Below are 12,480 nucleotides of genomic sequence, written 5' to 3'. Positions count from 1 at the left end.
TTTGAAAATCAAATGGAGAACATATAAGTATATATCCAAGTTGGTTATGGGGATCCGGTTGGTAACTTATCCGGCTTATTCCGGACACAAATAAACAAGAATAAAAGAAAACTGATAATGATGTATGGTTTGTAAAGTTCAAAAAAAAATATGATGTATGGTTTGTGAAAAGATAGATATAGAAATAACTTAATATTTATATATATTCGTTAACGAAACACCTAAATGACGAACCAGCACACAAATTAATCTTAAATATATAAGTACGTAAGAAAAAAAAATTAAACTTCAAGTACATAAATTCTGAAACGTAAATATGTGGATTTAACTACAGTGCATCCGAATTTGACCGATTAGTTGTAGTATAAGTTACATTGATTAACTAATGCGTCGTTTTCATAGAATGATGCTGGTTTACTCTACATTTCATTAGAAAACATAAAACTGTTTCAAAAGGAAAATATATCGATGTTCGATTGCAAGAACATATTCCTTATTGAGCATCAACTTTCCTTTTTAGGTAACCAATTATTTCGAAAGCAGGTGCTACATAGAGCCAGAATTTGCAAGTTGATAATTTTGCAACTTGTTTGTATTTATACATCATCGTATTATATTAGATTTTAATTTCAATGATGGCCAAACGATATATATCATTAATACAAATAATTATATTATATGTTTTGATTGTTTCAGTTTGTAATTTATAATATTTTAATATTTTAATGAAATATACCGTTTTGAATATGTGGAAGAAAACAAGACTCAACGAAACATATTGAAATATGAAAATTCAAGAAAATTAACACATAGGAAAAAAAGAATTGAACATAGGTGTAAGAATAGTTTGAACTTTGAAATGATCCTGCTTTGACCCATTTAACTGCTTAGCTACGTCAAAAATATCAACCCCTCGAAAAGAAAAAGTATGGTGATATTTTAGTTCAACTTTCTATTTTTTATAAAAGGATTTTCTTGATGTCAAATGATTTTAGAATCAACAACCGTCATTTAGATTCTAATGTATTGATGAAATACATGATAATAGTCTATAAAACTATTTCAGTTTCAAACAACATAAAACTCCTTCTAAAACGTTCAACTTATTCTTAGAAAAATTAGTAAATCAATTCTCAAAAAAAATCTTTAAAGAAACTATATATGCACTATAAATTTAACGTTGATGACTTGTTTAATCAACTGATCACTGGACATACGAAAGCTAATACACCAGACAGACTTACATATTATGCTATATTTGAATTGTGTTTCTCTAAGCTATTAATCGTATATATACACACAATAGACAATACCAACATGACAAGGGAGGATCTTGACTACCGTCAATGATTCGGGCCATTAGTATATTAATCTTCTCATGATATACAATTAAGATTACATAAATGTTTGATAGTCCACTAATTCAAAGTGATTCAATAACCACATCATTTCACCGAAGAATCTTCCTTCAAGGGTCAAATATTTCTCCAAAGGTGATACAAATATTTGAACTTTCTACATATTCACATAAAGGCAACTGAGAAACAGTTTCCATATTAATAAAAGTAAAACGATGAAAAAGCTACAACACCACTATCACTAAGTGACTAGTTAAACTTAAACCACTATTTTATTCTCCTAAAATAAATCCATATTTTGTAATTATTATTATTGTTTTGTAAAGAACATGAATTGTTTATTCTAGTGCAGTACTATACAATCGAGTCATATATTAGTTTTTGTTCTTGATGTAAGTGAGAATCAAAAATAAATATCCATTATATGACTTGATTCGATTCCATTCCATATTAAATTAAGTCGGAAAATATAATATTCATCTCTTCTTTCTTCAGACAGATATGCTTTCACCAGAAGGAAGTTGTTGTGTATTGCATTTGTCGTTGAGGCTGAGACTGACATTCCACAAAGCTACTCATAAAAGCTTCTTCTTCCTCATGCAACCCATCCAAATTCTGCCACAAGTTTAAAAGATATATAATTCTTAGGTTATTATTAACTTAAGCTCAATTGAAATACAACCTTTATGTAAATAAAATAAATGCAGTTTGGTTATTAGATAATTACCCAAAGGTCGTCGTCTTCTTGTATAGAGAAAGAAGAAGCAATCTTGGGGTTCTCTAAAACTTCGTCGTTACGTGCAAACCTGCCACGTACTCTTGGTCTGTTGTCCGCCAACGTTTTCCGGCATGCATACTTCAAAAACATTTCATTTAAATAAACTAACTATAACCATGCAACAAAAAATATCCCATAATTTGAATTTGTAAACGTTTAGTTTGAGTATCTTTTCAAATAAAATTCACTGTAATGGTATTAAGAGCCACATATTAAATTTTAAATGAGTGAATTTTTAAATTATACATAGATTTTCAAATTAATTATAACTAACCAATCAAACATATATATTTCATTACTATACTAGATATTTTATCTTGTTAAAAGGCTTACTATACTAGATATCAAGCTTATAAATTAAAGTTTTCTTTTATATTCCAAATGCAACTCGTTAAGAAGTTTCAATATGTAAGATTTGATTGAATCAAGATCACAGCTGGGAATTCTTTTCTCCATTGTACCGAAAAATAGAGTTTTAACCAAAAAAACATACATATTTATTTTATTTACGTGACAAAATGGCATGAACAGGTATTATATTACCTTAATGGTTTTGGTGAAGTTTCTTTGTGTTCGTTTAGCTCTATACTTTGAAATCTTCTCTTTACGTTCTTCCGCACTGTAACGCCCCACCTTCAAACTCTGTTCTTCTCCGGGAAACGGCGTCGTCCATGAGTTCTCCACACCTAAAGGACTCGAGTATGATCGTTGTCCCGTAGTATCCATTCTCAGATTCTTTAAAAGTACACAAAAAGTTACTCTCTTTGTTTTATAGGTGAAATTACAGAGGAAAACAGTAAATTGATACCTGCAAATCTCCAGTGCTGTAGACACGTCGCATGTGATCGGAGAGGATGGAGTTTTCAGGCGAGCCTAAGAGATTCTGATTCGGGAAACTCGATGAATCTTCCATGACTGAAGAGTTAAACAGAGGACGCTCTGTTTTGACGGCGTCGAAGCTTTCGAAACTGGGGAAAGTGTTAGTGTGGGAGAGGTTAAGGGTTTGGAGTTGAGAGAGTGGAGGAGATGAAGAGAGGAGATGATGAGTCGTAGGGGTAAAGTTGTCAAAGAAATTGAGAGACTGATCATCTATAGGATTAAGATAAGGATTGTTGCAGAAGAGATCTGTTGTTGTTGTTGTTGTTGTTGTGTCGGAAGAAAACATATCTGGTTCAGTACTACTTGAATGGTGGCAAAATGAGGAAGAAGATGAAGACCCATCAACGATATAAAGCTCAGAATCCATTCTTTTTTTTTTCTTAACAAACTCTAGATTTTTAGTTTACAAAAAAAAAGAAAACAAACTCTAGATTTTTTCAATCGAAGAAGAAGAAGAAGACAGCAAGCAAAACACTTCAATCTTTTGGGTTATGTTCTGTCTTCTTTTTTGGTTTGTTTCTGTAATTGAATTGACCAAATGAAACGGTTACAGAGTGCACAAGTGACACTCGTGATCTTTATTTTTGAAAAATCACCAGAATCCAAAAATGGCAAAAAGAAAAGAATTAATGTAAATTTGGACTTTTTCCCAGAAAGTGTTTTTCTTTCTTTCTTGGTTTAGTTTCTGGTATCAGAACCAAGCCATGACAGGTCCAGTTTATTTTTTTTTTGGTAAACATGTTAAGATTGCATTACCATTTTAAAGTTTGTGACAGAAGTTACAGAGAAACACTAGTAGCAGAAGACAAACGCCAAAAAGAAACTACAACACAACAACAATTACAGTAAGAAAAACGCGAGAATGAGCTGAACCTAGAAGTAGAAGAGAGAACACACGGGAAGAACTTGTAAGGGTTGCTAAGAGCGAGCAGCACGCAAGATCGAACCCCAAAGGAAGGCGCCAGTTAAAACATGAGTCACGAGCCGGTATAGTTGGCTTCCCCAGGCACTCGCCTCCAAAAAAAATGGCCTTACCACAAAGGTCCTACCACCTGCAACTGCACAGATACCAACTAGAGCTTGAAATTCAGAATAGACGACAATGGGGCCGTACCGAAACGGCGGAACCGACGAACCAGAGCCTGTCGAAGCACCGGACACCAAGCACCGCAAAACAGCCACCTCTACTCCTCCTTCCTGAAACTCACAGGCACCTGAGAACTCTAAAAACCCCAAAGACCCCCACTGGAACCACCAACACCCCAACTTCGAGCACAAACCACTCTTATTTGGATAGACCACTGGCTGATAACCCGCCACCACCACCAGACTATGAACGAAAAAAAAGGACGCTAACACCACAGGGCAAAGAATCCGCGGAACCACACCCTATCTGCAGAGGTGCTAGCAACACTCGCCCTCACCGGGACTGTAGTCCAAGGTCGACTACAACATACCTAAGCCAACAATAACCCGCACGAGCGACTGACCCTGAGAACCAGAGTCTGACCTTTTCCGCAAAGAGAAGCTCAAACAACCCGCTTCACCAAACCGCCACTTCTGATTTAGCCAAGAAGAAGAGCTCAGCCCTATCTCACAAGCTAGACAGAGACACCTTCTAGCCACAAGGAGCACTACACCAACCTGCAAGGAGAGCTGCCAGCAGAGAATCACCACCACTGTCTGAGAACTTGCCTGAGATTCAAAATCAACTCCTGATACAATAAACTCTCACTGGTAATGAGAAGAAGATAGATCTGAAGAGAAATCTCAAAAACGAGAACCCCCAAACCGAGAACGAGGGCACTTGTCATCAACAACCGCAAACTGACGCCGGAAGAGACGACTGAGGGCCGGAGCACCACCACCGGAGCAAAATCGACCACCATTGAAAGCAGATCTGGCCAGATCTAAGCGATGCCTCGAAGGAAACCCACGGAAGAGCCACCAAGCTCCACTCTCCCAGCCGCGCCTCACCACCGCTCCAGAATCTTCACCACCGGGCAGCGACGCCGGAGAGGAGTGAGAGAAACCACAACGGAAAGTATATCGACGAAGCTAAGAAGAGGGAGAAAGAGACGAGACAGGGAAGGAGAAAGAAAGGATAGAGAAGGGAGAGACAGCCGGCGACGGAGGCAGCGAATCCGCCGGAGCCGCCACCGGCTGAAGACGGCGCAAGCTGATTAGGGTTGAAGGTTCACGGGTTAGAGAGGGAAGAGAGAGAGAGAGCCGTAAGGTCCAGTTTATTTGGTCTGCTGGTTTTTATAGCGGACAAAAATATGAATTTGACAGACAAGCCCTCGTTTTCATATATTTTATAAATGAATCCGTCTATATTTCATCAACTTGTCATGCATCAAAGCGTCGTGAGACTTCTCGCTGCGCTAATCTCAACTTGTCAAATATGTCTATTGGATTATTGTTGTTATTATTATTATTATTATTATTATTATTATTATTATTATTATTATTATTATTATTATTATTATTATTATTATTATTATTATTATTATTATTATTATTATTATTATTATTATTATTATTATTATTATTATTATTATTATTATTATTATTATTATTATTATTATTATTCTTTTTTTTTTGACAGCTATTATTATTATTATTATTATTTTATATTGGATTGATTATAGATCAATTTTGTAGATTAGGATGGCATTTAAAGAAGAACAAAATGAGAACATGCAAGTTTAGAGCTCAAAAACGTTGTATGAGCTTTTTTGCATTGCACACGGAATTAGATGGTTTATATTGGATTATGTTAATCTAAGCAAGAAAGATTATACGGATTTGTTGAAATTAATTAAGGATTAGCTAAACCTCGTCTGTATTCTTAAATATTTTTTTACAGATTTAAGTTTTTAATTTTGCATATATATATGTAACATCTCGAGTTGTAATACATTGAAAGATCGATTTTCCGTCATATATTCGTTTAGAACTTCAGAGTTGAGCGTACTTGGACTAGAGTAGTGAAAGGATGTGTGACCTATTGATCCGCGATACCGTGCGAGTGAGGCTAATGCACGAGGAAATGATTTTGGGCCTTGGAAAATTAACGGACCGATCGTTGGAATAGGATGGGATCCATGGGGCGGAGAAAGTGGATGTGGCTGGCTTATTAGCCGTGGACGGTCAGAGCGTTATAAGTGGTATCAGAACTATGTTAGCCATCTCGGTTCTAACCCGAGAGGCGTTTTGAGATATGTCGTTAAGCGCAACGAGGACGTTACGTTTTTTGAAAATGGGTGAACTGTAATATCCCAAATTGTGATATATGGAAACGTTTAACAGAATTGATTTGGCTACCTATAACGCTCCGAGATGTTATATAATTGAATTGTTAAAAGATGAGGTCTTGGGTTCAAGTAACGCCAAACACATTAATAACCTAAAAGAAAAAAATCAATAAAGATTCACATGTGAAGAATTAGAGTCGATATTCTGCAGGACCAGCCTGAGATCTATAGGCGGATAGTTTCCACAGGACGAGTTGTTACAATATATATATTAATTTTGCATTTTTAGATCTCCAAGTTTTTTTTTCTAAAAGATGTTCAAGTTGTTTCTCTAGCCAAAAGAACATAACAGAACATAAACACAAGTTTATATGTTATCCATATAACTTATAATTTGTCACAAAATAACAGTTTTTCATGATAATTGTTACCTAAATTTAGTTATAAAAATCTAAATTAACAGAATCATAAACTTCTTGGTTAGTATACACATTGGTTAGAACTGTTTTCGATAAATTATTGTAGGTTTTAAAATGTAAAATATTCCAAAATTTAGTCGATAAATTTACTAATCAAATTATTCAGTGTTGAGAATCTTTGTAGGAATTCTCTCTCTCATGTTTTTAATATACAGTCTACTTAAGAGTATTAGCCTATTAGGCATGACATAATCAAAAGTAAGAAACTGATTGAAAACTTTTGAAGTCGTACTGCTACTACTAGAGAAACAAAAATAATCTAATTCTTCCACTGTTACCGCTACCACCGCTGATGAAAAACTGTGTAGATAAAATATAATTGTACTAAGATATAATCTGGAATATACTTTTGAGATTAAAATTGTAAAGCAAGCTATCAAAATTTCATGGAACCTTTATTATAGACGCTTATTCTAATCTTTTTAGTTGACAAAAACGGTTAAAACAAAAAAAAAAAGAGTAAATAATCTATTCATTTGCATTTGGGATAGACATTTCGGGTTTTTTTTTGGGAAAAAGACATTTCGGTTAAAATTTGAATTTGGTTCGGGTTGGTTTGGTTTGCTTAGGTTTAAAATATGTATATATTAATATCATTTAAATTAACTATATACAATATAAAATATATAAATATTTTTATTTTGAAAAAAAATTGAACATTTTTTTATAAAAGATTTGAATAAATATTGACAAATTAATAGTTAAATTTTAAACTTTGCATTGAATATTTTTTTTAATTATAAATTACAAAAACTATAAACATCACACAATTTTGTTATCAGTGATTCAATTTTTTATTATAAAATGATACAAATGATCAAAAACAATATGAGTAGAAAAAATTATTTAATAAATATCAATACTAAAAATATACTATATATGTTAATACCGTTTAAATTTATTTATAGACCATATAAAATAAAAAGTGTTTGCTTAGATTAACAAAATGTATTTATGTGTTCACATCAATTTGATAATATACGCAATAGTTACTGAATTTTTAATATTTAATATATAATTATTATTTAGTAATATGTAAAAAAATATATAATACGTAAAAGTGATTTATATATAGTGTTCATTTCACGCAAGACGCATATTTTAACCTAGTTTAAACATAAAAGCCAAACATCACAATAAAAATGTAGAAAATGCAATTCAATAATTTTTGTATTATTATTTTCAAACCTAATATAAATATCATAGTAGTTTTTGGCTTTGATAATAGTGTATAAGAATCATATTATTTTATTATTAGCTGTGTCTCTTCTATTCATTTAGAAATAAAATATATAAAATTATGCTTAATTGTTTAGGCTAAATGATTAAGTATCTTTAATTTTAATATTATTAGTATACTTAATTAATTTAATTAAATAAATTCTTCGATTTTTCTATTCGGTTTAACTTAAAACCAAACCAAACCGAACTATTTGGGTTGACAAAATTTTTGACCAAATAGTTTGGGACATTACTTTTGTTTGGGTTCGGCTGGGTTGGTTCGGTTTGGTTCAGTTTGATTTTTTTGCCACCCCTAATTTACGCTCTATAAAAATATTTTAAAACTAAAATGAGGATTTAAAAAAATAATGATGATGATTGATGAATATAAATATATGCTTACATTGATGTTGTCAAAAAAATGCTTACATTGCCAGTTATGTCTAATTGTATGTCAATGGGCCGAGATGTGTTTAGTCCACAATAATGATAGCAGAAGTAGAAAAATAACTAAAGTGAAAAATTGTTTCAAGAGGCAAACAAAGTGGACACTTGTAAGTTTTGAGTTGAATCTTCTCTCTGTCTCACCCTTTTGCGTGTGTGTATTATGTGTGTGGCCACTATATGTAGTAAAATCAGAGTGCGTTGGTAGGGAAGAGCAGAAACAGAGAGAGGGAAAGATCTTATCCATGGCGGCTATTGCTAGTCTCCAAGCAATTCATCTCAACTTCGGGAGACGTGGCAGCATCCGATGTGGGATCTCGGAGCCGAGCGGAGAGCCAGCTCCTGTAGGGCAGAAGACTAGATACAACGATGGCTTAGCTGAGAGAGTGTTCATGGGACTGTTCGCGAGGAAGATGGACAAGTTTGGTGGCTCGAAGAAGAAGAATGAGATGAAGGAGAAAGGGTTTTGGGACTACGACTACGAGAGCTTCGTTGAGGTTTCAAAGAGAGTGATGCAGGGAAGATCAAGGACGCAGCAGCAAGAGGTTGTGAGGGAGGTTCTTCTCTCCATGCTTCCTCCTGGCGCTCCTGAACAGTTTAGAAAACTGTTTCCACCTACGAAATGGGCAGCAGAGTTTAATGCAGCTCTTACCGTGCCTTTCTTTCACTGGTTGGTTGGTCCTTCTCAGGTCATAGAAGTGGAAGTGAATGGGGTGAAACAGAGAAGTGGCGTTCGTATAAAGAAATGCAGGTAGCAATTAAGTTCAAATTGTTTTTGACTATTACTACTTGTTGTGGAAGGCACGGCACCTGAAACATTGGTGTATGATCTCCAAAATTTTAAAACCTAATATACATAAACATAAAGCCTCAAAATTATATTTATATTTTTACTAAATTATTCGTAGCCCCCAAAATCGTTCACATACTTGCTTTTACTTCTATTAATATTGAAGGTATCTGGAGAACAGTGGGTGTGTAGGAATGTGTGTGAATATGTGCAAGATCCCAACACAAGATTTCTTCACAAATGAGTTTGGCCTCCCACTCACCATGAACCCAAGTAAGTAATCTCTTTCTCACCATATAATCTCTTCTTCCTCAACATAATTGCCCATTCTCTTCATTTTCTGTTCGTAGATTTTGATGATATGAGTTGCGAGATGATATACGGCCAAGCGCCTCCTGCCTTTGAGGATGATCCAGCCACCAGACAACCTTGTCTAGCAGACATATGTACGTCTTGCAAAGTCTCAGATTGAATTAGATGTAGCTAGTATGTAATTTAAACTAACACATGATGATGTTGCCTGCCTGCATGCAGGTTCTATGTCCAATCCAAGCTCGCCAGTCTGCCCTAAACTACACGCATGAAAGGCATTGGATCAGCCAGATGTGTTTTTTCCAAGAGATACATTATATACTTTTTTACAAGCATATACAGATAAAAGTCAACAATGTAAAGAGTCTTGATACTAGTTAGTATTCTGTGTTAGTATTCTAGTTGAGTTGTGAAAGTTTATGATACACATACACTTGAGCGTATACCTCTCTCTCCACTTTTCCGTGAAGCGTATTTCTGAATTAATTCCTATAGCTAGGGTGTACAAAACTGAACAGGTGAAACATTAATATTTGAATGGGCCACACCTAAGAGTACAAACAGAATGAAAGGAGTGTGATTGGGAGGTGATTCATTGAAAGCACATGGAAGTTGGTTGGCCCAACAAACAATCACAGACATTGAACTGTTATTGTTAGTTACCTAAAGAGTAAGACAGCCTTTGTTTCTGCCCAATTTTCTTACTCTCTAAAGATAGCAGCTAACTTTGAGGTCAAGAGAGAGAGAGAGAGAAAAGACTCAAGAGAGAATGATTAGAGCTGATAAACATGTGATGAGTCTTTCAGCTTTACAACACACTTCCATCTTCTAAAGTGATAATAGATTAACCCAACTTTCTATTTCCTTTTTTTCCTTTATACTGAATACATTGTTTAAAAATAAAAGACATCTCACCACCTCCTTTTACAGCTAAAGCTTAGATATGAAGATGGAGAGGAGTCATGAAACGATGATGACCAGAATCCCCACTTCAGATCCTCACAATACCACTTCAGATATAATGGACTCAGTCTGGAAACTTTATGACAACCCTTACTACTGTTGTTCACAGTCTCAAGAGCATCAACACCAACGCAAGTCTTTTATTTGGGATCTAAATTTCATAAGAGTCTTCATGGAATCTGAACTAGAGAAAGCTAGAGCCGAGATCAAGGGGTTGAAGGCAGAGCTGAACTACGAGAGAAAAGCTCGAAGACGGGCAGAGCTGATGAACATGAGGCTGGCCAAAGATGTGGAGGATGAGAGAAAGGGTAGAGAAGCTGAGGAGATGCAATACAAGCGGCTCTTAAAGGAGAGATCATCTGAGAAAGCAGAGATGGTTAGGATGAGACAAGAAGTTGAGGAAGAGAGACAGATGCATAGGTTGGCAGATGTTCTGAGGGAAGAGAGAGTTCAGATGAAACTGTCGGATGCAAGGCTTTTCTTGGAGGAGAAGCTATCTGAGTTAGAGGAGTCTAATAAAGAAAGAGACAAGGAGAGGAACATGATCATGAAAACAAAGATACTGGATAGAGCGAGTAGTACACCTGCGAGTGGGAGGTGTGAGAATCCGCACATAAAGAGAGGGATCAAAGGGTTTGTGGAGTTCCCTAGAGTTATGAGAGCAATAAGATCAAAAAGTGAGAAATGGGGTTCGAAGATCGAGTGCCAGAAGGTTCAGCTCAAGACTCTTCTCAGACAAAAGACCACTCCAAGATGTGCTTCTATTCACTCATCTGCTTGATACTGTAAAAGCTTATATTCCCTCTCATTTGTATCTGAATAATCAACATCTAAGCTGGAAGCTGTACTGTTAAGGACACTCTTTGTTTGTACTAATATTCAGTGGATTTTGCAACATGAAGCTAACTAGACTTTGATTTTTTTTCTTTCATTTCCTCCATCATTCATTTAACTTCAAATATTGATACTTACCATTTGAAATGTAAAGCATATATTTATAGACTAATTAGCTTCATGTTGGGAATCAATTTAACAAATACTGAATAAATTTGAACTTGCTTCAGTGGTTTTGGTATTGAATGATGCAGTGAATTAGAGAGACAATTGTTCTCCTTCAAAAGTAAACCAATGAGATTTCTAATCTGATCTTGTAGAGAACCAACGAATGAATAAACAAATGCATTTCTTGATCCTTCTTATATGAATGATTCTTGTTGTTTCTCTGTATGTTTTGTTGATACATACATCTGAAATGTTATTTGCCTATTCAGGGCGGGTCATGAGATTTTAAGTCATAAACAATTTAGTGCTGGATATATGGAGAAAGAAAATGCCCTCAACTTCTGCAGGTACACATATCACTGGATTAGATCTCTTGTTTTGGTGAACAAATGAAATGGGAGTGAGAAGATGAAACTGTTTATCAAGTGAATGAATGATAATACTTAGGTTTCTTCACACTTTGTGAACCAATGAAGCGATCCTTCTACATATTCATATACAGAGAGAGCTCATCAAGTAATCTCACAAGGGGATGCAGGAGTGACGACATACCTCCAAGCGTTGGTGCTATAATCGAAAACTTCACACGTAGTTGTAACATCGTCAAACTCTTGAGAGTTATATAGCCAAACTGGTTTGTAGGTGCCGTTGAATCGATCTTTACAGAATCCATGCAAAGATAATGGGTATATACCCAATCTAGTCAAAGAAAATTGGTAGGACGAGGGAGACATACCTTGTTAAAATTTGGATAGGGGGAGAGTTCAATGCCATCTAGTAGTTGGATTGATCACAATACACCAGAAGGACATATCCGAGATTTTGGGGGCATAACTATTTAGTAGGAACTTTAATATTTTTTACAGACATTTAGAGATCTATATATCTATATAAACTAGATAAAGAACCCATGCAATATCGCACGGAACCTATTTTATAAAAATAAAGATGTCATAATTTATAAGGTAACATTTAACAAAATCAGTATATATTTAAA

At 34.8% G+C, this 12,480-nt stretch overlaps 3 protein-coding genes across 3 annotated transcripts; 2 read left to right on the top strand and 1 right to left on the bottom strand.

Moving 5' to 3' along the window:
* Positions 1-1,530: 1,530 nt before the first annotated feature.
* Positions 1,531-5,329, bottom strand: LOC106379544 (two-component response regulator-like APRR7). The gene is made up of 4 exons (XM_013819472.3): positions 2,945-5,329; positions 2,680-2,871; positions 2,086-2,214; positions 1,531-1,973 (listed from the first exon to the last, which is right to left on the bottom strand). The coding sequence occupies exons 1-4, from the start codon at positions 3,380-3,382 to the stop codon at positions 1,866-1,868; spliced, it is 867 nt and encodes a 288-aa protein (XP_013674926.1). The 5' UTR covers positions 3,383-5,329; the 3' UTR covers positions 1,531-1,865.
* Positions 5,330-8,400: 3,071 nt separating this feature from the next.
* LOC106366501 (beta-carotene isomerase D27, chloroplastic-like) lies at positions 8,401-9,961 on the top strand. The gene is made up of 4 exons (XM_013806105.3): positions 8,401-9,167; positions 9,373-9,479; positions 9,557-9,652; positions 9,741-9,961. The coding sequence occupies exons 1-4, from the start codon at positions 8,440-8,442 to the stop codon at positions 9,788-9,790; spliced, it is 981 nt and encodes a 326-aa protein (XP_013661559.2). The 5' UTR covers positions 8,401-8,439; the 3' UTR covers positions 9,791-9,961.
* Positions 9,962-10,208: 247 nt separating this feature from the next.
* On the top strand, positions 10,209-11,387 carry LOC106366502 (protein BRANCHLESS TRICHOME-like). The gene is made up of 2 exons (XM_013806107.3): positions 10,209-10,351; positions 10,449-11,387. Exon 2 carries the CDS (start codon positions 10,462-10,464, stop codon positions 11,260-11,262), a length of 801 nt encoding a protein of 266 aa, XP_013661561.1. The 5' UTR covers positions 10,209-10,351; positions 10,449-10,461; the 3' UTR covers positions 11,263-11,387.
* Positions 11,388-12,480: the final 1,093 nt, after the last annotated feature.

The sequence above is a fragment of the Brassica napus genome, chromosome A9 (assembly GCF_020379485.1).
Source record: "Brassica napus cultivar Da-Ae chromosome A9, Da-Ae, whole genome shotgun sequence".
In the NCBI taxonomy this organism is placed as follows: Eukaryota; Viridiplantae; Streptophyta; class Magnoliopsida; order Brassicales; family Brassicaceae; genus Brassica; species Brassica napus.
This window is presented reverse-complemented; position numbering and strand designations above follow the sequence as displayed.

Bases quoted from the DNA above. Each gene is read 5' to 3' on its own strand.
- LOC106379544 (XM_013819472.3), bottom strand. From the start codon at position 3,382: ATGGATTCTGAGCTTTATATCGTTGATGGGTCTTCATCTTCTTCCTCA. The intron at 2,872-2,944 runs GTATCAATTTAC...GTACTTTTAAAG, and splicing joins ACAGCACTGGAGATTTGCAG to AATCTGAGAATGGATACTAC. The intron at 1,974-2,085 runs GTAATTATCTAA...AACTTGTGGCAG, and splicing joins AAGAAGACGACGACCTTTGG to AATTTGGATGGGTTGCATGA.
- LOC106366501 (XM_013806105.3), top strand. From the start codon at position 8,440: ATGTGTTTAGTCCACAATAATGATAGCAGAAGTAGAAAAATAACTAAA. The intron at 9,168-9,372 runs GTAGCAATTAAG...TTAATATTGAAG, and splicing joins GTTCGTATAAAGAAATGCAG to GTATCTGGAGAACAGTGGGT. The intron at 9,480-9,556 runs GTAAGTAATCTC...TTCTGTTCGTAG, and splicing joins CCCACTCACCATGAACCCAA to ATTTTGATGATATGAGTTGC.
- LOC106366502 (XM_013806107.3), top strand. From the start codon at position 10,462: ATGAAGATGGAGAGGAGTCATGAAACGATGATGACCAGAATCCCCACT.